The sequence below is a fragment of the Echeneis naucrates genome, chromosome 19 (genome assembly GCF_900963305.1).
Source record: "Echeneis naucrates chromosome 19, fEcheNa1.1, whole genome shotgun sequence".
Classification (NCBI taxonomy): domain Eukaryota; kingdom Metazoa; phylum Chordata; class Actinopteri; order Carangiformes; family Echeneidae; genus Echeneis; species Echeneis naucrates.
In genome coordinates, this window is record NC_042529.1 from 2,861,838 (window position 1) to 2,883,904 (window position 22,067).

General features: G+C 44.1%; 5 protein-coding genes across 8 annotated transcripts; 3 read left to right on the forward strand and 2 right to left on the reverse strand.

Annotated features, from left to right (window-relative positions):
• The first annotated feature begins 561 nt into the window (after nucleotides 1-561).
• Nucleotides 562-4,614, forward strand: LOC115060426 (5-hydroxytryptamine receptor 3A-like). Its single transcript, XM_029528357.1, has 9 exons — nucleotides 562-738; nucleotides 1,334-1,443; nucleotides 1,623-1,792; nucleotides 1,877-2,031; nucleotides 2,328-2,547; nucleotides 2,760-2,939; nucleotides 3,102-3,160; nucleotides 3,402-3,599; nucleotides 4,510-4,614. The coding sequence occupies exons 1-9, from the start codon at nucleotides 562-564 to the stop codon at nucleotides 4,612-4,614; spliced, it is 1,374 nt and encodes a 457-aa protein (XP_029384217.1).
• Nucleotides 4,615-4,634: 20 nt separating this feature from the next.
• Nucleotides 4,635-7,605, forward strand: lrrc59 (leucine rich repeat containing 59). Its single transcript, XM_029527399.1, has 8 exons — nucleotides 4,635-4,781; nucleotides 4,895-5,004; nucleotides 5,347-5,406; nucleotides 5,864-6,022; nucleotides 6,363-6,467; nucleotides 6,573-6,645; nucleotides 6,774-6,965; nucleotides 7,041-7,605. Exons 2-8 carry the CDS (start codon nucleotides 4,903-4,905, stop codon nucleotides 7,319-7,321), a joined length of 972 nt encoding a protein of 323 aa, XP_029383259.1. The 5' UTR covers nucleotides 4,635-4,781; nucleotides 4,895-4,902; the 3' UTR covers nucleotides 7,322-7,605.
• nat9 (N-acetyltransferase 9) lies at nucleotides 6,295-11,378 on the reverse strand. 4 transcript variants are annotated; one of them, XM_029528345.1, is made up of 8 exons: nucleotides 11,213-11,378; nucleotides 10,559-10,668; nucleotides 10,289-10,429; nucleotides 10,103-10,162; nucleotides 9,866-9,960; nucleotides 8,647-9,779; nucleotides 7,385-7,459; nucleotides 6,295-7,291 (listed from the first exon to the last, which is right to left on the reverse strand). In XM_029528345.1, the coding sequence occupies exons 1-6, from the start codon at nucleotides 11,287-11,289 to the stop codon at nucleotides 9,630-9,632; spliced, it is 633 nt and encodes a 210-aa protein (XP_029384205.1). In that variant the 5' UTR covers nucleotides 11,290-11,378; the 3' UTR covers nucleotides 6,295-7,291; nucleotides 7,385-7,459; nucleotides 8,647-9,629. The 4 variants fall into 4 exon arrangements, with proteins under 4 accessions (XP_029384205.1, XP_029384204.1, XP_029384203.1 ...); XM_029528344.1 differs by adding an exon at nucleotides 7,688-7,760 and having other exon boundaries at nucleotides 6,295-7,556; XM_029528343.1 differs by having other exon boundaries at nucleotides 7,385-7,760.
• Nucleotides 11,379-11,701: 323 nt separating this feature from the next.
• On the reverse strand, nucleotides 11,702-13,876 carry syt15 (synaptotagmin XV). Its single transcript, XM_029528358.1, has 7 exons — nucleotides 13,608-13,876; nucleotides 13,394-13,524; nucleotides 12,997-13,289; nucleotides 12,521-12,688; nucleotides 12,313-12,421; nucleotides 12,015-12,197; nucleotides 11,702-11,841 (listed from the first exon to the last, which is right to left on the reverse strand). The coding sequence occupies exons 1-7, from the start codon at nucleotides 13,874-13,876 to the stop codon at nucleotides 11,702-11,704; spliced, it is 1,293 nt and encodes a 430-aa protein (XP_029384218.1).
• A 5,795-nt stretch (nucleotides 13,877-19,671) lies between these two features.
• On the forward strand, nucleotides 19,672-21,815 carry LOC115060346 (chymotrypsin-like elastase family member 2A). The gene is made up of 6 exons (XM_029528243.1): nucleotides 19,672-19,795; nucleotides 19,879-19,988; nucleotides 20,661-20,755; nucleotides 20,845-21,125; nucleotides 21,398-21,561; nucleotides 21,636-21,815. The coding sequence occupies exons 1-6, from the start codon at nucleotides 19,672-19,674 to the stop codon at nucleotides 21,813-21,815; spliced, it is 954 nt and encodes a 317-aa protein (XP_029384103.1).
• Nucleotides 21,816-22,067: the final 252 nt, after the last annotated feature.

The window sequence follows — 22,067 nt, forward strand, 5'->3', positions numbered from 1 at the left end:
TCCTGTTTGGTAAATGTTTGGGGGTTTTATTGTATGTTTTTTTTTTTTTTTTTTTACAAATGAAGGTTTGGCCAATTACTTGTCTAGCCCTCTTCCGGTGTGATGAAATAGGTTTTTTATTGCAATATAATATTTCTGTGCAGCTCAGAGAGGGAAGGGGTGCCCATTTGCTGGACACACCGCTGGTGGACTTTGGATTCACTGATCCTGAATCATGATGCCAGTCGGCTTCTTTCTGCTCCTCCTCACAGGTAAATCAGAATTTATTTCTCCTGTTGATTTTGTTTATTATAATTTATCCGCTTCTTTTTGTGAGCTCCACAAATTGACACCCGTTCATCTCCGACGTTCTGAGATGGAGGCAGAAATTTGAAACAAATATCCCGGTATAGATAAAATCGGAGCTGTTTGGCTGGAGTTTATTATTGAATTATCCACATGTCCATCTTTGACCACAAGCTCTGGATATTATTACAGATTATTACATCTGCTGATCTGTGATCTGGTTTTTACTGTGAACTGATTAAAAAAAAAAATCTTCAACACACTGAAAACATTGTGATGTTTTTAGCAGCGGATGGAAAGTCCTCGCAGACAGTCTGCAGTTATCAGAATGTTTTAAACCACCTGACCTTAACCAAAGACAATCCACTGTACTCCATGACCCGGCCTGTCAGGGACCACAGAGTCCCGACCGAGGTGAAGCTGGACGTCGTGCTTTATGCCATTCTGGATGTGGTGAGTGTTTAAGGCTTTATTGTTTTCTGATCAGCGTTCAGTTTAGTGTATTTTTGTCACTTGGAAGGACGTCAACAGCTTGCTAAATGATTCTGATAAAACTGGGAGGAAAGTGGACCAGATGATCATCAAGTGCTGGCTATTTATAAAAGCCTGGTCAGGTGCAGATGCTATTAGAATAGATGAGTCATCAAGCGATCAAACAATAATGACTTCAATTACAGTTTGTGGAAATGGCTGACGCAAATCCAACAACATCATTTGTTGTTTTTAATCTGTGTTCTTTCTATCAGATTTCAATTTCCTATAAATGTGATGACAACAATGGTTTTATATTTGATCACAATGAGGCATCCGATGCCGTGTTCTCCGTATTTTAGATTCAGTGTCAGAATAGTTTCATTGTCATTTGTTGTGACTTTTCACATATTTCTTTGTCTGTTCATAGAGAGAACTTGACCAGACATTCATTCCTTATGTTTGGATTTACTTGGTGAGTTTTCTCACAATCAGAAAAACAAAATTTAAACTAATCCTACTGTTCAAACTTTTTTAATCATGTTTCCTAAATTCCCCCTCCTGTTTTCATTACTAGATGTGGAATAATCAGCACATTTCATGGAACTCCAGTGACTTTTGTGATATTCAGAGTGTGACTGTTCCTACTGATGTTTTGTGGAAGCCAGATCTCATGATTGTGGAGATGTAAGTGTGTATTTGCGTGCTTACGTTCACATATTGATGTAACAGTAATTAGTCCTCAATACAAACTTGGCTAACAATTTCAAATTGTTAAAGCTCAGAGGGTGAAAAACAGGAAGGAAACCTGCATTGTGTAATATAACACAATGTGTGTGTGTGTGTGCGTGTGTGTGTGTTCACAGGACAGAAAAGGACAAAGCTCCTGCAAGTCCCCAACTGACTATCTTCCATGACGGCAATGTGTTTCTTAAAAACGACCAGGTGCTGCTCAGCACCTGTAAGATGCACATTTATAAATTCCCCTTTGACATTCAGAGATGCAACCTCTCCTTCAAGTCAATCAGTCACTCGAGTGAGTCCGAGTCACGTAAACACAAACATGAACACACTCCTCCTTCGGTGACTTCACAGATGTATTTTCCATCTCCCTCCTCAGACGAGGAGCTTCAGCTGGATAGATTCTTCAGCTCTGAAGATGCCAGCGACTGGTCACGCAACCTGACGCAGTACGAGTGGCTCTTCATCAACATGACAGTTACCAAAATAACTTTCCAGGAGATGGGCTCTCCGTACGATATGATCATTTACACTGTAAGTATTGTTGGTTACAGACGTACGGCTTTTCTACGGCGCTTTCCTTAAAGGACATTTTTGTTTGTCTCATAAAATAATTCCTGAAAATAGGTCACTGAATACACATCTGATGGAATCCTCAAAAAAAAAAAAAAAAAAAAAAAAGTTCAGTTTCTTCTTCTTCTTCTTCGTACCTGTAACTTTTACAGACATTACTCTCCTTCTCAGGGAGATTTCTCCTCACACTTCGTCCACAGAAATAATCTCAGACCTTAGAAATGTAGCTTGTGGCCCAAGTCTGACATTCAAACATCATTTCCCAGATCAGCATGAAGCGGAGGTCAGCCCTTTACATCGCCAACTTCATACTTCCCGTCATGTTCTTCCTGTGTCTGGACTTGGCCTCCTTCCTGATAGCTGACGGAGGGGGCGAGAAGCTGAGCCTGAAGGTCACCGTGCTGCTCGCCGTCACCGTGATGCAGCTTATTCTGAATGAAATCCTGCCGTCCTCATCGAACAGGATCCCACTTATAGGTAAAAACCAGCCTGGTCACAAACTTAGAACTGGACAGATCACATGTTGTCACCTGGTGATGGCGGTAGATTAAGGAGCTGCTTGGAGAACATGAACATCTGTGCAGACTTTAATTGCCTCCAATGATCTGGTCCAAAATGGCGGATGGCGCATTGAGTCACACCAGATCTTTAGCTGTACCGACTCAGTGTGTGGCTTCTTCTCCCTCCAGCTGTCTACTGCGTCGGGATTTTTACTCTGATGATGATCAGCGTCCTGGAGACGATCTTGGTCTTATATCTGCTAGACAAAGACTCTGCCTCCCAGGACAGTGAGACAGACAAGGACCGAAGTTGGAGTGAGGAGAGCGTGGCCCAGCGAGACCGAGCTGACTCCCATATCTCTGGAGGAGGTCAGCGATTCACACAATCACACAAACATAACTACCTTTATCATTTCAATTTTTCATTTGATGCCGTTTTTATTTATTCATGAATAATTTTAAACAGGCACAGTCTGTCTCACAATAAAAACTGGTTGATTTGATCATTTTGTGTCTTCCATGTTGTTCCAGAAGAGAAGTGGAGTCGCTGTGGGTGTGTTTGTGATGAGACACCAACAGAACTGCTGAAGGTTGGGATTCATTTTTTCTTTAATTCAATTTCACTGAAATTCCTTCCACAAAAAGGGCAAAAAAAAATAATAATAATAATAAATTAAACCACAACTGCAGAATATTGAACACAGACAAAAACACTGCATGATATATAAAAAGACAGATTACAACACGAAAAAAAAAAAAAAAAAGAGTTGGTGTTGGTGGTGATGTTGTTTGATGCTCATGAGCCACCGTCTCTGTTGACGCCTGGTTCAGGTCAGCAGCAGTGAAGTGACGGAGGCGTCCCAGGCGTTTGAAAAGCTCTCCGTTGATCTGAGGGAGGCGGTGAAAACTCTAAATCTGCTCCTGAGCAGCAGGAAGGAGGACGGGAAGGCTGGTTACTGGGCCAGAAAAACTCAAACAATCAACAAAGTTTTCCTGATTTTCTACATCACAGCTGTCACTGTGTTCTTGGTGTGTCTGTTCTTTGAATGGTGCAGCACGCCTTAATTATTGTGAAATTTAATGACACCACCATCTCATCAGTCATTATATGAAACTGCACGTTGGAAAACGTCCCTTGCACGTCTTGCACGTCTTTGTGTGTGTGTAAAGTGTCTAATGTCTTTGTTACCTGAATCATCAACTCTGTTAAAACGTACGTGATGTCTAAATGTTTTACACATTATTCTCTGAGCCTGGTTGGATTAGAAAATGTAGAAATATATCAAATATAACCTAAATGAAATATTTGGCATTGTACATTCTGCTGAGTTGCAGTAAGAACTTTTCATTCATGGTGGTCTGACAAATCAGTATTTATCCTCTTCTGTTCTTTTATTTATTGAAATCTCAGCTGTCTCATGAAAATGTGTTGAAACAATAAAAAACAAAAATTTCTTTGTGCAGCTTGGATTATATTATAAAATATAAAATAAAATATTTTTTATATGTACAGTATTTATCATAGCAGGTGACGTCACCTGTGAGATTATTAACTCCGTTTTGAGGCAGTGAGTTTAAAATGTGTCTGCTGGCCATCTTTTTTTGAAGCCAGATTTCATTCATTTTATCAACTATTAGATAAAATTTTTAAATCTCTTCAGCGTTGGCTTCACTGTGGATTTTGAGATTATCAATTTTAAAGTATGTAATATGAATATTTCAAACTTATACTGTTAATTTTGAAATATATTAATTTTAATACATGACAGATCACTGGTATCGTCAGCAAAATGCTATTTTAGACAGACATTAAAAAAATAGCCACATTACAATCAGCCAACAATCTGACATTGAACTGGGTGGTGTTATATCATAAAAAGCCGTTTTTTAAAGTTTTTTAAAGTCTTAATTTCTCTCTAAATTCACCTTTTCTCGGCAGAAACACAGAAACGTGAATAAACGACGCGCACTTCTCCTCCGGGACAGCAGGGGGCGCTGCTCGGGGCTCGGCTCCTCCTCCTCCGGGCCACCGTACAATCAGTGACGTGGATTTTCATTCAGTCAGAAAAAAAAAAGAGAAAGAAAGAAACAGAAGAGAAACTAAACTCGGCGACTTTTCAGTTTTTCCTCCAACTTTGCTCCTTCTTCAAACACCGGGCTGCTCTTCTTCCCCCCCTCCCCCCGTTAACCAGCTCCGGCCGGCGGCGGAAGGTGAGTGAGGACCGTGAACGTCACACGGTGTGTCCTGACGGCTCCGCGTCTTCTCGTCTTTTCCTGACTAACATTTATTTCTCTCTGTGTTTGTCCGTCCGGCTCATCTGCAGGATCCACGATGAGTAAAAACAGCAAAGTGTTGAACCTGAAGGATAAAATCAGCGGGAACGAGGCGGACCTGAGTCTGTGCAATCTGTCGGAGCTGCCGGTCAGAGAGCTGGTCAGTCTGATCCTTAGAATAAAAATTATCATCATGACGCTCAAATCAATCAAACTGTGTGCTGAAACTTTACCCCCTCAACTCTCATCTCAAATTAACTGCATTTGGCTCAAATTACTTGAATTATTTCCAAAAATCCCAACAAATGATCACCACCTTCCTCCCTTGGAGGCTTATTTAGAATTAAAGGGGTCCAATTTGTTGCCATCCTGCACAATATGTATTTTTACTTCATATAATTTTAGTTTTATTTATGTGCACTGAGGTTAATCAAAGATCTGAGTTGTTCTTCCAAAATACAGTGTGTGCTAAGCTGACTCATGTTGTAATTTATGCCAACAGGCTTTATTCCCCAAAGCAACAGTGGTGGATTTGTCTTGCAACAACATCACTTCCCTCCCTGTGAGTACCAACAATCGCACAATTGTTAAACACACACAGTTTATCCTGAAATGATGTGAGTTTTTTTCTGGCTTTAAATGGAGCAAAGTATATGTGGGATTTGTCTTCACACATTAAGGCCTTGAGGTGAATGTTGACTTATTTGCACTGATATCTCTTTCTGCTTGCCTGGTTTTAATCATCTTTGTGGGCCAATTGAATTTTTTTTATCTTCTACTTTATCCCTAAAATTGTTTTCTATTGAACCACAGCTGCAAATATCTTTTTAACAAAAAAAAAAAAAAAAAAAAAAAAAAAAGAATTTTAAAGGTTAAAGTCATGAAACTTTTATTTCAGGAATGAATGACTAATTCAGTGTCAGTAGTCATGAAATAAAAAATGCTCAAGTTGTAATAAACTTAAAGCTGCTTATTTCCTCCTGTCAGTCATTAAAATGGCTTTTTTGTTTTCTGTGCAGCCAGAGTTCTGCAACCTTACCCACCTGGTGAAGGTGGATCTGAGTAAAAACCAGCTGACGTGTCTACCGGATGACCTGGGGAACCTGACCAACCTTCAACATCTGGATCTGTACAACAACAAGCTGACTGTTCTTCCCGTCAGCTTCTCCCAGCTCAGGGTGAGTGCAGGACACGAGCTGTTAGCTCATGTTCCATGTGTATGTTCTGTGTAAAATCAGTGTGTGGAATCAATCATGCACTGATTTTATAGCCAAACTCAGGACCTATTGGAATAAATCTTTTATTAGAAATCACGCACTTTGCTGTTTTTAATAAGCTTTATTTGGATAATTTGTAAGGGAAAATGTTAAAACGAGAGGATGAGAAGATTCTCTCGTGTAATTCAATTAAATGTGAAGCTCCAGCTGCAGTCGGTCATCTCCACTGAGCTCTGAAGTGGATTCTCTGGCTTTATGTTGTTCTACACCAACAGTTTAAATTGGCTTTGTTTGTCCTCAGAGTCTGAAGTGGTTGGATCTGAAGGACAACCCGCTGGAACCTGGTCTGGCCAAAGCAGCAGGAGACTGTCTGGATGAGAAGCAGTGCAAACAGTGCGCCACTAAGGTGACGGAGAAATACAGAGCGAACGGTTTACACATTGTTTTTCAGTGCAAGTGTTTAAAACTTGAGTTCTGCTGTGTTTTTGATTTTCATTTATTTTTTCCTCAGGTGTTGCAGTACATGAGAGCCATTCAGGAGGAGGTCGATCGAGCACGAGAAAAACGTCTTTTGAGGGAAAAAGGTTGGTGTCAAACAAATATTTTTATTTGTTTTACTTGGAAACTTGAGCTTCAACTCATCAGCGAAAAGCAGAAAGCTTCTCTACATATCTGCAGAAGTCATCTCCAAACAAGTATTTTTCTTAATCAGAGCTGGAGAGGAAGAGGGAGGCGAAGCAGAGGGAGCGGGAGGCCAGAGAGAAGGAGGCTCGTAAACGTGAGAAAGCAGAGGAGAAAGAAAAGAGAAGGAAAGAGTACAACGCTCAGATGGCGGCCAAAACTGCACAGGAACAACAGAAGAAGAAGAGCGAAGAGAGGAAGAAAAAGAACGGACAGTCTGCAGGTGAGAATGAAGGTGTGAATGATGGATAAATGTGTCGGGTCCTTGTTGACGTGCTGACGTCTTCTTCTCTTGCAGATAAAAAAGTGGTTGCAGAATCTGCACCGAAACCTCGGCGTTCTTTCATCGGCCTGCTGTTCAGGCTCCTCTTCCTGCTGCTGCTGGGATTGGCTGGCGTCGCCGCCGCTTGCCGTCTGACCGACCTGCAGAAGGAAGACTTGTGCGTGCCTGTCAACGTCGCCGTGGATGACGGCCTATCCTGGGCCAGAGAGCAGGAGGCTGCGTTCAAACAACTGCTGCAAAATCTGTCATCTGCTGCCACGAAGTACCTTGAATCCACACAGACGTCCAAGAACTAAACACTCAGCTGCAGGTTTTCCCACTCACCAGTGAATCTATTTTTTTTTTTTTTTAATATATACCTAAATCATGATTCTCATCAAGATAGGCAAAGCTGCATCCTCCCGCCCTGTTAATGGTGCTGGAGGGTGAAGAGTCTGTAGAGATTGACAGAGGGGGACGGACGAATGTGTTCAAATCATCTTAAATTCCTATGGAATTGTTGTCGCTCTTGTATCCTCTTTGTACTAAAGCCTGTTTTTTAAAAAAGAAAAGAAATTAAAAATAAAAGGTCCTCATCTAAAATGTCTTCCCGTGTCCACCATGTTTTGCACCGTGAACATCACCTGTGAATTTCTTGTAGAAGATTAAGTCATAAAAATTACCTCTGGTTAATCTTTAAGTTCGATCCGAGCTGGTTTGTCCATTACAATGTAAAACCTTAAGTCCCCTTCCAACCTTACTTGAGGAAAGAAAGAGTTTAGTGGCACTTTTGATAGCATCACATGACATTCACCTACAGATATTTTAACTCTTATTTTTCCAACCATAGAATCCCAAAGGAAGTCAAGATCATGATTGGATCTCCAATAACCTTTGCAATTTTTTGGTTTCTCTGAAAAGATAAACTGAAATGGGCAGAGATTTCTTTTAAAGAAGGGATCAACAACTTTGTTTTCCCACCAGACAGACAAGACAGATCCCTGAGAGCTGTAAACAAATCAATTTACATTATAGGTAATATCCATTTCCTGATCCACACATTAGACCTCCATGGTCGACTCTGCAAGCGTTAATGCGAATGAGCTCATGTGATGGTGGACACATGAGACCGTGAAGCACCTAATGTGACGACAGGGTTAACATTAGCCTGATAAAACTGTTCAACGCAGCAAACAGAAATTTTTTCAATCTACCAAGAAAACATAATGAAATTAGTTCCTGTGCTTTTCACAGTAATGGACATCTGTCTAGAAGGCTGGTCATTGAGCTAAATGCTAACATTAGCGTGCCAATGTTTAGCAGATGGAATGTTTTCCATATTAGTTTAGCCATTTAGCACACTAACATTTTCCTGAAGGGCACAAATCACAGCTGAGGCTAATGGGAAGTCATTAGCTTTGCAGGTTTTTGGTTACAAATGAAAGTCGTTGATTGGCCAAATTCATCCGACAGCTGTCAGGATATGAAAATGTCCATCATCAAATAAAAGTGATCATCTGAGGGCCACGAATGTCTCAACCAAATTTCACAACGATCCACTTAACTGTGGTTGATATTTTAGTAAATGTGCAAATCCAACAAAGCCTTAAAAGCAAAACAAAAAAGGTGTGGAAATAAATACCCATCTGTCCCGTCCGTGTTGTGCTGTGGCATCAGCAGGTGGAAGGAGCGGCTTCCATCTCACCTTCAGGGTCATGTGGCGCCGTATAAACGGCGTCAATCAGGCTCTTGCATTTGGCATTTAATCTCAACCAGCAGCAGCTTCCGGTTCTGACGGAGAGAATGAAGACTAATGCTGCAGTTAGGAAGATACAACACAAACTGCTGTGTTTTAGTTTATAAATACAATATTTTTAAAACAAAAAGGAACAATAACGTACAGACTTGTATTTAATTTGTAATTTACAGTTCTGCTGTGAATGCATCGCTGCTATAAAATATGAACCTGCAGTTTCATTCATGAGACTTTGAGCTTTACAATCACGTAAAGTTCAGAAAAGTTCTGTGTGGACTCACTCGGATGTTGACCCAAATTAAAATTAAAACCACTTCCCCTCGAAACCACCAGATGTTTCTATCCTCTATTTTCCTCTCTCTCTTTCTCGCTTATCATCAGCGACCACCACAAATGGTCAGAGAAAATCAGTTAGCCTGGACAGAAAAAAAACCCCACTAACTATGATTCGCCTTTTAAATACATGTAAAACGTCTGTCATTGAGGAAACAGCCGATTTAAGTGAACTTTGTGGGCTTTTAGCGGCGGCCGTGTGGAAGAGCGAGAGGCAGAGAAAGCTTTTCTCCTTCCAGTGGTTTTCAATTTGAAAAGAGCACTTTGCTTAGAAACAACAGCAGCTAAACTGGCACCAACGGCACGTCCATATCTAACATACTTCACATCTTGTTCATTTAATGTGTGGAGAAAACTGATTTCATGACATTTGGTATGTGGATGTTTGTTCCTTCCATGCAGAGCCAGACTTGCTGCTCCCCTTCATGTCAGTCTCCAAACCTCACACCAGTTTTCCACCTGATGTCCTCGGGTTTTTCCAGCCGTGCAGGACGCTCTGCTTCAGCCTTTAGGCTGCTGGAGCGCAGCACGACGCTTCAGTGTGAAACCAGTTCCTGTCGGCCGCTGCAGGTCTGAGCGTAGTCCAGCTCCTTCATGAAGGCTGCGTCGCTCTGCAGCCTCGTCCGAACAGACTCGTCCACCATCATCTTGAGGGTCACCTCTTTGAACACTTTACACACCGACGCCTGCGACAGACAGGAGGATGGTTGAGAGAGGTAAAAACAGGAAAAGCTTTCAGGTTTTCAGTTTTGTAATCTTGTCATCGTTTCACCTCCTGGAAGTGGAGTTTCTTGAACATGCCGATGCTGACCTCGTTGTCCAGCCCGATTTTTGCTTGAAACTTTTTGACCCCGAGTTTGGTGACGGCTGGTGGATGAAAAACAACGAACTCATCACTGCAGTGGCAGACTAAACTCCAGACTAAAGCAATTTAAGAAGTCTGGTCCACCTTTAGCCTTCTGCTGTAAGTAACCTCTGAATGTTCTGACAGACTGTTGAGTCTACTCACCGTAGCACATCATCATTCGCATCACTTCCTTCCCGATGCCCCTTCCTCTGTAACTGGGCTCTATTAGAAACAACAAACCTCTAATTTGTTCTCAACATAGAGAGCTAGATGTGGGGAACGCTTAAAAACAAAACACAGACTGATTTTTGATGTTTGATAAACTTTTGATTTATTTTTGTGCTTCACCTGCAATCATGATCTCCAGCTCAGCCAAGGAGGCGTCTGTGGGGTCAGTCAAGAAGATGTTAACATCTCCCACCATGCATTGCTCCTCCTCCACGCCAGGGTCCGCCCACCGCTGCTTGTCCAGGATGATGAACGTGCACTCTAGTAAAATACATTAAAACAGCTTTTTTTTTTAAGGACAACTGAAGTCAAACGATTATATTTCAGATGAAGTAAATAAATAATGCTGTCTGCTGACACCAGGTTGGTAATCACTGATTCAGTCCTCACTGTCGTTATCCTCCCTCCAGCTCTTCTGCATGTCGTACTCCTGATCCAGAGTCAGCGGCTCTGAAGCCGTCAGCTGCTGCAGCTCAGCAGACTTCATCCACTCATGATACCTGATGCAAGTGGATGAGAGAAAGGAGCTCCAGTTAACACACATATGAATCCATTCATCAGTGTTTCATCTCATTTACTTATTTAAGAAAACTGTGTGATAAGGTTGAAAGTTTCAGAGCAGCTATTAAATACACTTTGTGTTGGAATCATTATTTTTAACGTCCTTTAACAGAGAAAGCTGTTTTGTTTTTAGTAATAAAATCAAAAGAAAAAAACATTTACTTTACTCAGATAAGGACAACTTTTTTGTGTCAATTTATGGCAAATTATGAATATGTAGAGTTGAGATGCAGACTAAAAAAAGTCTTATTGGCTGAGCTGTAAAATGAATGTGATGTTCAAATCTAAAACACTTTGTGGGCACAGTATTTACTTTTAATCACATGCTAAGTCTGACTCAAAACTCCTGACCTCTTTAGTTTGTTTCAATTTCAATTCACCAAAAAAACAAACAAACAAACAAACAAAGAGACGAAACATTTAAACTTTCAATTTAAATGAATAAAATAAGACCACAGTCAGCTGATCAGCTGATTTTGTTACCTGGGCACGTGCTCGGCTTTGTAGGGCACCAACACGGCCGCGTGCCCCTCCAGCAAGGTGTTTTCATTCACCTTCATGGTGGGAAAAGCCGAACTGGACCGGAAACTCAGAAAAACTGACACAGCTGCTTCTCACTTCGGCGTCCACGTTGACCGGCGTCCCTCACTTCCTGCTTCACACTGCGCCTGCGCACACCGATCTGAAGGCGGAAGTCGCCACCTGCTGGATCGGATGCAGCCGTACACAATAAAATAAAACAGAGAGGGGTTGAAATAAATGGGACTTAATTTTTCAAAACCAAATTAATATGGTTATTAGTCCTCATTATTTAATGTAATGTATATTAATGGAAAGAATAGATTTATTCCAAATGTGAACTGGACCGTGTTGTATATTTATTTGTGTTCTGGATTTGGAAATGATGAATGAATTTTTCTGAAATAATTTTTATTTGGTGACAATTTTTCATCATACTGTGTGATTTGGCTGCTAAGTGGCCCGGCTCAGTCCGTGCCACAGCGTGACCGGCTCCTGGGGTGCGTTGACCATGTCCATCCAGTGCTGCAGCTGCGGGCCCCTGGCGTACATGAAGGGACCCAGTACCAGAACTCCCAGCAGGCTCGGAGGCTCTGGGTCAAACATGAAGACATAAGCATGGGGGACTACAGAGTGGACTGTCCCCTCCTTCTGCTCCTATCTGAGCAGTTTAAAGGTCACTTTCACTTTATTAACCACTGTAATTGTTTAAGTCTGTAAATAGTCAATGAAAGTGAAAAATGTAAACATCAGGTTGACCTTTCACCTGAGCGGATGTCATTTGGCTGCTGCAGCTCAAACCTCAGACATGCCTCGTCCAAGTGCTGCGAGCGGAGCTTAAAGGTGATCCTGTGGTCGAAGTACGGATCGGTGTCACCTTTCACCACACAGCTACATTTGAGCTTCACCACCTGAGTGTGTATCCGTAAGCTCACCTGGACACACACGCCTGGGTCACACACAAATGCTGCATTATTATGACACACATTCTCACATTTACGTCATGTTTTTGAATGTAAATCCACATCCACAGGCTCCTCTGGGGCCTGGAGCCCCGTCTGTACCGGAGTCTGTGAGCAGCTGCAATCCTCGAGCCTTCACAACCACCACAGAGAGTCGCTGCAGAGTCGGACTGTAGCTGAGAGAGATCAGCACGTCACCCAGCTCTGAACGCTGAGAAATGAAGAATGATGAAGAATTATGAGCTTGCAAAAACCAACTTTGTGCACATTCATGCATTGCCTGTGTGTGTGTGTGTGTTTTAGCTCATGCCTGTGTGCCGTCTTCTGTGTCCAGGTCTCTCCAGAGGACTCTGCCGGCCTGACCAAGCTCCCCCTCCAGAGGAAACAGCACCCTGCCCACAGCGTGGCGTTTGCCGTCATGCTCCACACTCAGCACACACACACTCAGGGTGCTCTGTGGCACACACACCCCTGACACCTGTGGTCGCAACATACACACACACACACACAGTCACCTTAAATTTATACCAATAAAGCCCACAATAAAAAAAATTTCACTCTGGGTGGTTCTGTTGGAAAATCAACCAAAACAGGCTCAAACTGCCACAAGGTTCTTGTAATTTATGAGTAAGGGGTTAGTTTTAGAGGAAAATGTTGTTTACCAGATTTAATACAGATGATCGGATACAGAAACTGTGCACATACAGATGAATTTGTGAATTGTTTGTTTTTGGCCCTGAAGTTGCGTAACTCTTCCTCCTCCCCCTCTTTTGTGTGTGTCCTTGCCTGGAAAACGAGGCAGTCGTTGAACTCCGGGTCGGGCCCGGTGCCTCGGGCCTTGGCCTGGCGAGGCCGCCGGTCGTCAGGCAGAAGCCGGAGCTCCACCAGCGTGACATTCCCGTGGAAACGGGGAGGAAGGTTGCCCAGACGGAGCAGGGAGACCATGAGCTGCTCGCTGCTGTGTCGGTACTCCACAGAGAAGCAGAGGCGGGTGGCCATGCCGGGTGGAGGGGCCACCACCTCGTTCAGAGGGGGCACAGAGTAGAGCCCGGCGAGTACCGTCCCCACTGGGTACCAGCCTGATGGAGGAAGGGCCCAAATGTTATAATTGGTTAATCCGACATATTTAATTTCAACATCAACCATCTTCATGTATAACTCAGCTGGGGCAATAATGACCTACTCCTTACTGAGAGGGACCCACGATGGGCCAGTATGTCCCGTCGAGTCTCCATCTTCATCTCCTCCGTCTCCACATCGCCGTCCTTCGGTGTGGTGAAGCGAGGAGGCAGCGTGAAAGGGATCTCACTGGGCCTTTCACAGAGACAAAATCAACATTTGACTATTTCTGATGTGTTTTTAAATGTTTTATGCAAAGTGTGTTTCATCCTACGAACAAGGCCCAGGAGCACTGAGACACCAGGATCACTGGAGCAGAGCATGCTGGGACCGAAGGCACTCTGCGGGGCAGCTCTTGGTAGTGACTCTGGCTTTTCCTCCTCCTCCACAGGTAGAAAACTATCAGACTGAGCAGCAGCAGCAGCAGCAGGAGACCCAGCGACAGACCAACGGCCAACAGTGACGCCGGGTCTGAACAAATAAAGACAATAAGCCCGATGTACGAGGCAGACGCTGAGTCTGCTGTGGTTTTCTGCTCACCTGCCATGGTGCTGTTTCTTTTCAGTTCGGTTTTTCCAGTAGAAGGTAAAATACCTCTGATGTCTCCGAGCATTAGTTATAAAACGACGGGGGACCCGCTCAGCTGTGCTCTGTGGAGAGTTATACTCATAAATGCGACCCTGGAGAGCAGAGAGGGGCGGACTCAGCTGGCTGGTTCTCACACTGTCAACCTGTTATCTGACATTTTGCTTGGAGTCTACCACGTTATGTTTTAACTAACTAACTAGTATCACATCGTCTTTAAAGAGTGATTCCTCACACAATGGTTTGAGATTTTTCTGAATCAGCTTTTTCTAATAAGCCCTGATTTGTTTTGGATCACTCTGACCTTTTGACTGGAGGACTGCTGCTTTGATTCTGTCAGTTTATACATCGATTCTCACTTGATTGTGGTCTCTGTGCGTGTATAATGAAGCTGTCACACTGTGATTGAACACAGAGCCTGAACTCTGTGAAACTCACATCGAGGGAGACGGCTGACAACAAACAGCATAATTTTACTAACTATCTGGCTGTGATAAAGATTGGAGGGAGGGAAAAAATTATTCACAGTCCTGCTGGCCGAGAGCCGTCTGGGAGCAGAAACAGAATACACATTCTGCCTCATTAAAGCGGTCATACTGACTTTAAAACTTTTTCTTATCTTCTATTATTAATACTTATGGACTGAGCCCGTCAGTCATCTGTGAAGCCTTTTTAACGGCACTCACCTGTATGAAAAGGGCTACGTGAATGAAGTTTTGCAGATTGATATAAAAATAACAGCCCTGTCAGCTGATCTGATCTTAACTCAGATCAAAATGCTCATGAGCCACTTATCCTCCCGCTGTCATTTCATTTACCAACACATGTACACACTCAGACTGTCCAGAGATTGGACGACAGGCTAATGAGATCAGCGCTAATCCTCAGAGCTAAAGGCAGAGTAATGGCCTTCACATGCACACACACCCCACTTTTATTCACACTGACGCCAACTTCAACATGTCGTCCAGTTGTGAGAGGGAGACGGAAAAGGATGGAAACAAAGTGAGTGTGTCTGAGACCGAGAGAGAGAAACAGGAGAGGAAGTTTGAAGAATGAGGGGAGGAAGGAGAGACACCGTTTAACTGAACTCTTCTGGTTCAGGGCAAAAAAGGCAGCAAGGCGTCACCTCCAAGGTAAGAGTGCAATTCACCGGACATCACAGTGTGTTTGTATGTGTGAAGAGTCGCTGTGAAACGGATGTTTTTTTCTTCCAGGGCTGAGAAATCATGAGGCACTCTGGGTACCAGTCACTGGGTCAGTTCGGGACAAAGGCAGATTAAATAGTCAGGTATAATATAAATATGGTTTTGTGCCACTTCATCACAAAAAGTGTCACTGATTATCAAAAAGGAACGACTGAATCATTGCAATTAAAATGAAAAATACACAAAAGAACACAATCTCTTTCTTTTTTTAAAATAAACTCCACCATCTAGTTTTTGTATCTTCCTTTGTCTCTTGTTCTTGTTTGTCTTTTGTTAATTTACGGACAAAGGCTCTCGTAAATCCGCCTCAATCAATCCACATTTTATCTCAATAATCAAATAATCTGGATTATGTAATCCCTTTAGGCTAATCTGGTAGTGCTTGTTGATGTGTGGGAGTGTCTGTGCACTGCTGGGCCAAGAAAGAAATAATGGAGGCTTAACATTTTGAGTTGAGTTGATTTTGATCTGTTGTTTGTCTGTTGACTGTAGTAAATATGAAGCTAACTAAAGCAAATACATGCCTCTCTAACTGTCAATGTTATATGTTGCTTATTTAATATTTTCTAAAACTTTGTGAAAAATGATTTATTTTGCCTCAGAAGAAGCTTTCTTAACTAACTCCAGGTTAACTGCCAGGTTAGCTGTTTCCAGTCTTTGTGCTAAGCTAAGATAAGTGGCTGCAGACACTCGGTCACCAACGAGCCTAGTGTTGATCTTCTCATTTAACCTCACAGATACAAAATGCAAAATCTGTTTTTTGGTTTTTCAATCAGACAGTAAAAGTGATGTCTGTCTTTGCAGGTTGCCATGGCGAGGCCTGGGCGCCCGGCGTCTGAGAGCTACCAGTCAGTCTGTTCCTCAGTCAGTCCGTCGCTCTCCTACGCCAGCGAGTCCGGGATGGTTGGAATGGACGAGGAGGATGACAAGGCGCCTATATTCTCTCTCTCTAAGAGCTCCATGGATGTGGTCATGGCGACGGGCCCGCCACACAAGCGGGACCCGGCCTGGACCAGAATGGACCTGAGGCGCAGCTCCAGCACCAACACCCACTCCGAGCAGAAGTCTGTGACGCTGCAGCCGCTGCACGCCAACATGTGGCAGCATGTCGGCACGGCCAACAGCCACCAGTCGTCTCTCACCACCAAAAACCTGGACCTGCACGGCCGGATCGCCAACATGCAGCGCTGGAGCGCCTGCAGCGGCAGCACGCACAGCCGGAGTAGCACACCGGAGACGATGATATGGACAGGAAGAACCTCACGGCCCTCCAGTCTGAGCCAGGACGCCCATGGCTCTGCTGCTCCAGACTCTCCTCTGCCCAAACAAGCCTCACCGACCACACCCTCTCCGTTTATCTCCCCCCTCCATACGCCTACTTTACCACCTGTAGACCTTTCACTTCCTGCTTCACCCAAAAAACGGCAGGACTTGTTCTTGTCCTCACCTGCATCCTCTCCCTTTCCATCACCCCTGCCGGTTCACGCCTCCTCACCGTGGCCTCCTGACCCCTCCAGCCCCCTCCGGCTCACCAGCACAGACGACAACAGCTTCCTGGAGAATGGCTCGCTTTCCTTTCAGTTCCCATCACCGATTCAGTCCTCTGTCAGTTTAAAAGAAGCAGATGCGCCGCCAGATGTTGGAGGCCTTGTGGACGATGAGCTGGAGGATCCGCATGGTGCTGGAGACCTGCAGTTATCAGACAGCGGAGCAGTGAGAAGCCCAGAACAAAAAGTTTGCTTCCTGACGCCTCATTCTCCAGCAGACGGACAAGAATCTGGAAGAGAGAAAGCCTCCGCTGGCCTCCTTGAGCTGCCACGGCAGAGCTGCCCAGCAGCACGAGGCTGGAGGTCGCCGCTGGTTTCTTCCTTGAGCGACTCGCGGTTGGGCAGCTGCTGCAGGTGTAACTTGACCTCCAGGGAAGCTCCAAAGGTCGACGTCTTCAGGGAGGAAGGCACAATGACGTCACAGCTGGAGCTGGTAGACGCAGAAGTGCAGACGATGTCTCCCATCGGCTCCTGGTGGGAGCTCAGGAGGAACATCTCCACCTGCAACATGGGCTCACACTCCATCTTGGGATCTCCTCCTGGATCAAGGCTGAACCTGAAGTCCTCAGTGGGGTCGAACTCAAATCTGGTGTCTCCGTCTTCCAGCATGTTCCCAATAAGCAGCGGGGAGGAGGAGGAGGAGAGACAAGGAGACGACCCGAGGTGGGACGTTAACTCCGCCTCTTCACGTGACCTGGAGAGGAGGAGGTCGTGTCTGAAGATTCAGGGGGAGGACAGGGACGAGTTTGGGAGGAGGAGCAGCATGAAGCAGGTGCAGTGGGACGAAGACGGGATGACGTGGGAGGTTCACGGAGCATCGGTGGATCCGGAGGTGCTGAGCACAGCCATACAGAAGCATCTGGAACTCCAGAACAGCCCTCGTCCACTGAGAAGCTCCACGAAGAAGAAGAAAGCACCAAAGCCTCCTCTGATATCGAATGTCGTGAAGGCCATCGTCCCAGAACTGGCTCCGCCCGCGATGGTCACTACGTCGACTTGCAGGGTGGAGGTTGAGAGCGGGAATGCTCCGGAGGAAGGCGGAGGGAAAGAGTTGGAAGAACAAGGAGGAGACAAAAAGGAGGAAACAGGAGAAGCTGCACGCAGAACGAGCAAAGCAGACGGAGTCGACGCAAAGGAAGAAGACGACGATAGAAAGGTGAACGGAGTGGAAGGGACCACCCACCCAAAATCCCCCTCACGTGGGAGCGGTCACGGCCGAAAGAAGAGCGTGATCAGGTCACTGAGGAGGCCCGGGTGGTGCGGAGGCTCCAGAAAGGCGGTCGACTGATCCTGGAGACTAATCTGACCCAAATCCACGGATTAACCACAGCTGATCAAAAAGCTCGAACTATTCTCTCAACTTTGTTCTCATCATTTAGTTAAAAAAAAAAAGGAAATAAAATATTAGAGAACGGGTAGATGCATTTCTACCAAGCTCTACAGGAATAATACTTCTTTTGATGTAGACGTTCAATAAATTTTGTATTGTTCTGAACGTTTTTGTGTCACTTCATGGAAAACAATTCAAAGACATTGTTTGGCACAATTTTATGCTAACGGTTTATCATCACCTGACCAATAATTGATATTGAGTGATTGATAATTTAACAACCTATTAGTCATATTCTGTTGTTTTTAAAATACCCAACATGTAACATACAGCAACACGCTTTGACATGGACCTTTAAAGTGTAATTATTAAATTTGGGTGACACCCACACATGTGTGAAAAAACTAATGCTGCTCAGTAACATCCTCAAATGTTACATGCTAATCTACAACATCTGAGTCTCAGTTAAGATTTTAAAGACAAAAACAAATCATTAAAAAAAAAAATATGACACACAATTATAGTTTGAAGTCGTTAACATCCTGATCAGCAGCAAGATTTAAATTCTAAATCTTATTTTAACAGTACAGAGTGAAATAAACTCAACTGAAAGAATCATAATCATAATTTATTCTTTAAATATTTAAACATTACTTATTATTACTTATTACTTGTCTGAACAGGAAAAAAAAAAAACAAAACAAAACAAATTCCAACCAAAACACATTAGAGCGACTTAATTCACTGTTGAATATTTACACCAACAACAGAACAACATGCAGGAGGTGACTCAGCTCAATGAGCCAGTGAGTCGCTTTTCCCACACTCAATTAAAAAAAAAAAAAAAAAGCACTACCCACCCACACACACACACACACACAAAGTTGAGGCGTATGTATGTAAACTTGGTGAACCACGGTGGTGAGATGTGTCCATTCAGGCGCTGCCATTTACACGAGCGGGCACATTCTCTGTCATTCACCGCAGTCTAAAAAGCTCATCTCACTAGTGGCTTCCACTGCAGTTACTGTACTGTCGTATTTTCACAGACGTGTGTTTGTGTGTTTGTCTCACACACTGATGTTTTTGAGTTACAGCCTCTATATGTCACTTTAAATGAGATGCCTACAGTCCCATTTGGGACTCTTTCCTCTGCTGTGACAACACACACCTGTGTGACGATACTGATAATAAAAGGTAATAAAAGGTCATGAAACACGTCTCATCCGCCTGAATCTGCTCACGTAGTTGACAGAAAAGAACGCGTGTCATGTTTACACTGGATGACCTACAGCTGAGGATATCAAAGATAAAGGCCACGTTCAGGTCACTGTGTCACTGCGATAAGACATGTGACAGACATGTGACATGATGTGATGTTTGTTTGTGTGCCGCCTTTGTCTCATGTGTATGTTAGTGTACAGTGAACACACTATATGTATGTGAAAGTGCTGATGGGACTCCCTGAAATCGCCCCCCGCCCCCCGGTCAATCAGCTGCAGGAGAACAATCCAGCGCTCGGCCTTTGTTGTGACACGGCTCATTGTCCCTGCAGTTGTGCTATTGTTGTTGTGCGTGTGAACGAGTGTGCACTGTATGTGTACCTGTGTGTGCTTGCTGCCTGGTATAAATAGCGTGGGATGTGTGCCGGCCGGTGATTCTGTGGAAGACGATGGCTGTACCGGGACCTCCCCTGCTCCTCCTGCTGCCGCTGCTGTTGAGCAAGGCCTCCCTGCCTGCAGCTGCATACACCTTCAACCCCGGACGACAACCGCAGCACAAAGTCCTGCACCTGGGTGAGGACAAGCACACACACACAAACGCTGTGGCAGCAAACGTGGAGGCTGCTCTTTCATTGTCTTGGTCTCTGTCCTCCCAGACTGGCCTAAGGATTGTGGGATGGCTTATTTCAAGCCCAACATGGCGGAAAGGATCGTCTCTGGGAACGAGGCCAGGCCTCACTCCTGGCCCTGGCAAGTCTCCCTGCAGGTAAATTGTCAGTGTGCATCCCCGTGGTTCAGTTGTTAAACGATCTGGAGGCTTTGATTCAAAGACAATAAGCTTTTAACTGCATGAAAATTTCACACATATGAATCTGGTGGACACATTTAGCTGCTGAGCGTTTGAGGGATCAAATTCCCAGAGTGTCTTTAAATCAGATTAATTTTGTATCAACAACTGTCTAAAACCACAAATATATAAATTCTCACATTTTGAATGTACATTTCTTTTCTGGGAATATTAAACTAAATAAAATCTAAAGCTATGATATTCTCAACCAGAATAGTTTGAATAATATTGGATTTCTGAGGCTGACATAGAAATCTGATATCAGCTAAACAGCTAAATAAAAATTAATAAATATTTTACTATAAAAACAAAAAAATTCTTTTATTCTGCACTATGTAGATCATTTCATAGTTACATACTTTTTTAACTGTGGTTCTAAAAAAATAAAAATAAGCCACGGACTTGACTTTTATTTATTTTCTATATTTGAATGTGTTCACTATCATCAATATTAAGTTTAACTCACTGGAAGGATTAGAAAAATTAAACGCTGTGTTTTCAGAAAAGAAACTTTTTGCAGAACTTAAGTCTCTATAAAAGATGAGAAAAAACTAAAAATCCCTGAGGAACTTGTCTGGCTGTCTCTCGCAGGTTCGTCCCAGAGGGAGTAAACACTACATCCACGTCTGTGGAGGAACTCTGATCCACAAGAACTGGGTCCTTACTGCTGCTCACTGTTTCCAGAAGTAAGAAACTCCATTAGAACAACTACAGCGTTAAAAAGTTTGATGGCACAATATGGGACTCTGACTCAACACCTCTTCGGGCCTTTCAGGGGTAAAGCCGAGGATGCTGGGAGCTGGAGGATTGTTCTGGGGAAGCACCAGCTGAAGCGTTCAGAGACAGCAGAGAGGACTTTCCCCGTGAAGAGGATCTACCGGCACGAGAACTTCCGTTATCCTGCTCACAGCGAGCTGGACTACGACATCGCCCTGGTGAAGGCCGCCACAGACATCCTCCCCTCCAACTTCATCCGCTACGCCTGCCTGCCGCGCAAGCAGACCAACCTCAAACCGGGTCACTACTGCTGGGTGACGGGCTGGGGAGACACCCGGGGTGAGTAGATACAGAAGATCAATACATATCTATGGATCAGAATTATTTGAATATTATGAGCAATTTAAATTTAACCATTTAACCATCAAATACTTTGATTTTCAAACTTTATAGAGCTATTTTTTTTTTACTTTGAGAACTGGAACAGCACATCCTTTGTTCCAACTGTGCAACTCAAGAAATTAGATTTTCAGCTTTTTACGACCCAAAATTCAGACACCCAAGATGAAAACAGTAACTTGACCGCTAAAGGATCTGATACAACATTTCAGGCGGAAAGGAGAACGTGTCTCTGGCAGAGGCCTTAAATCAGGCACGCCTTCCCATCATTGACTTCAAGACCTGCAGACAGAAGAAGTTCTGGGGCGACCGCGTCCGAGACTCCATGATCTGCGCCGGCTTCAGAGACACAGAGGATCCACCCGCAGCCTGCCAGGTAACAAGGACTGGATCCGCCACCACAGATACAAGTGTGGAAAACAAATTTTAACTCCCCTCCTCCTCCTCCAGGGTGACTCTGGGGGTCCTCTGCTGTGCCAGCTGGGCCAGGACCGCTGGGAGGTGCACGGCGTGGTGAGCTTCGGCCCCATCGGCTGCACTGTGGAGAACAAACCCAGCGTGTTCACCCGCACCGCCGCCTACATCCCCTGGATCGAGGCTACACGCATCAGGGACTTCTTCCTGCACTAAGTGGACCACCTGACTCAGCTGACAGCGAACGCCGTGCGTCAAGACGTCTACAGATGAATCCAAACTATTTATCTTTTTCTACAAGTCTCACATCGGGAGTTCAGTTCTGTTCCACCATTTCTGGGGCTTTACACGATGGCCACTTGCAGTTGTAAATACATGTTCTGAATGTGCAATAATTGTCTTGTAACACACAATTTACAGTACACATTATGCACTGCTGTGACTCTGCACTGCACAGTTTATACTGCT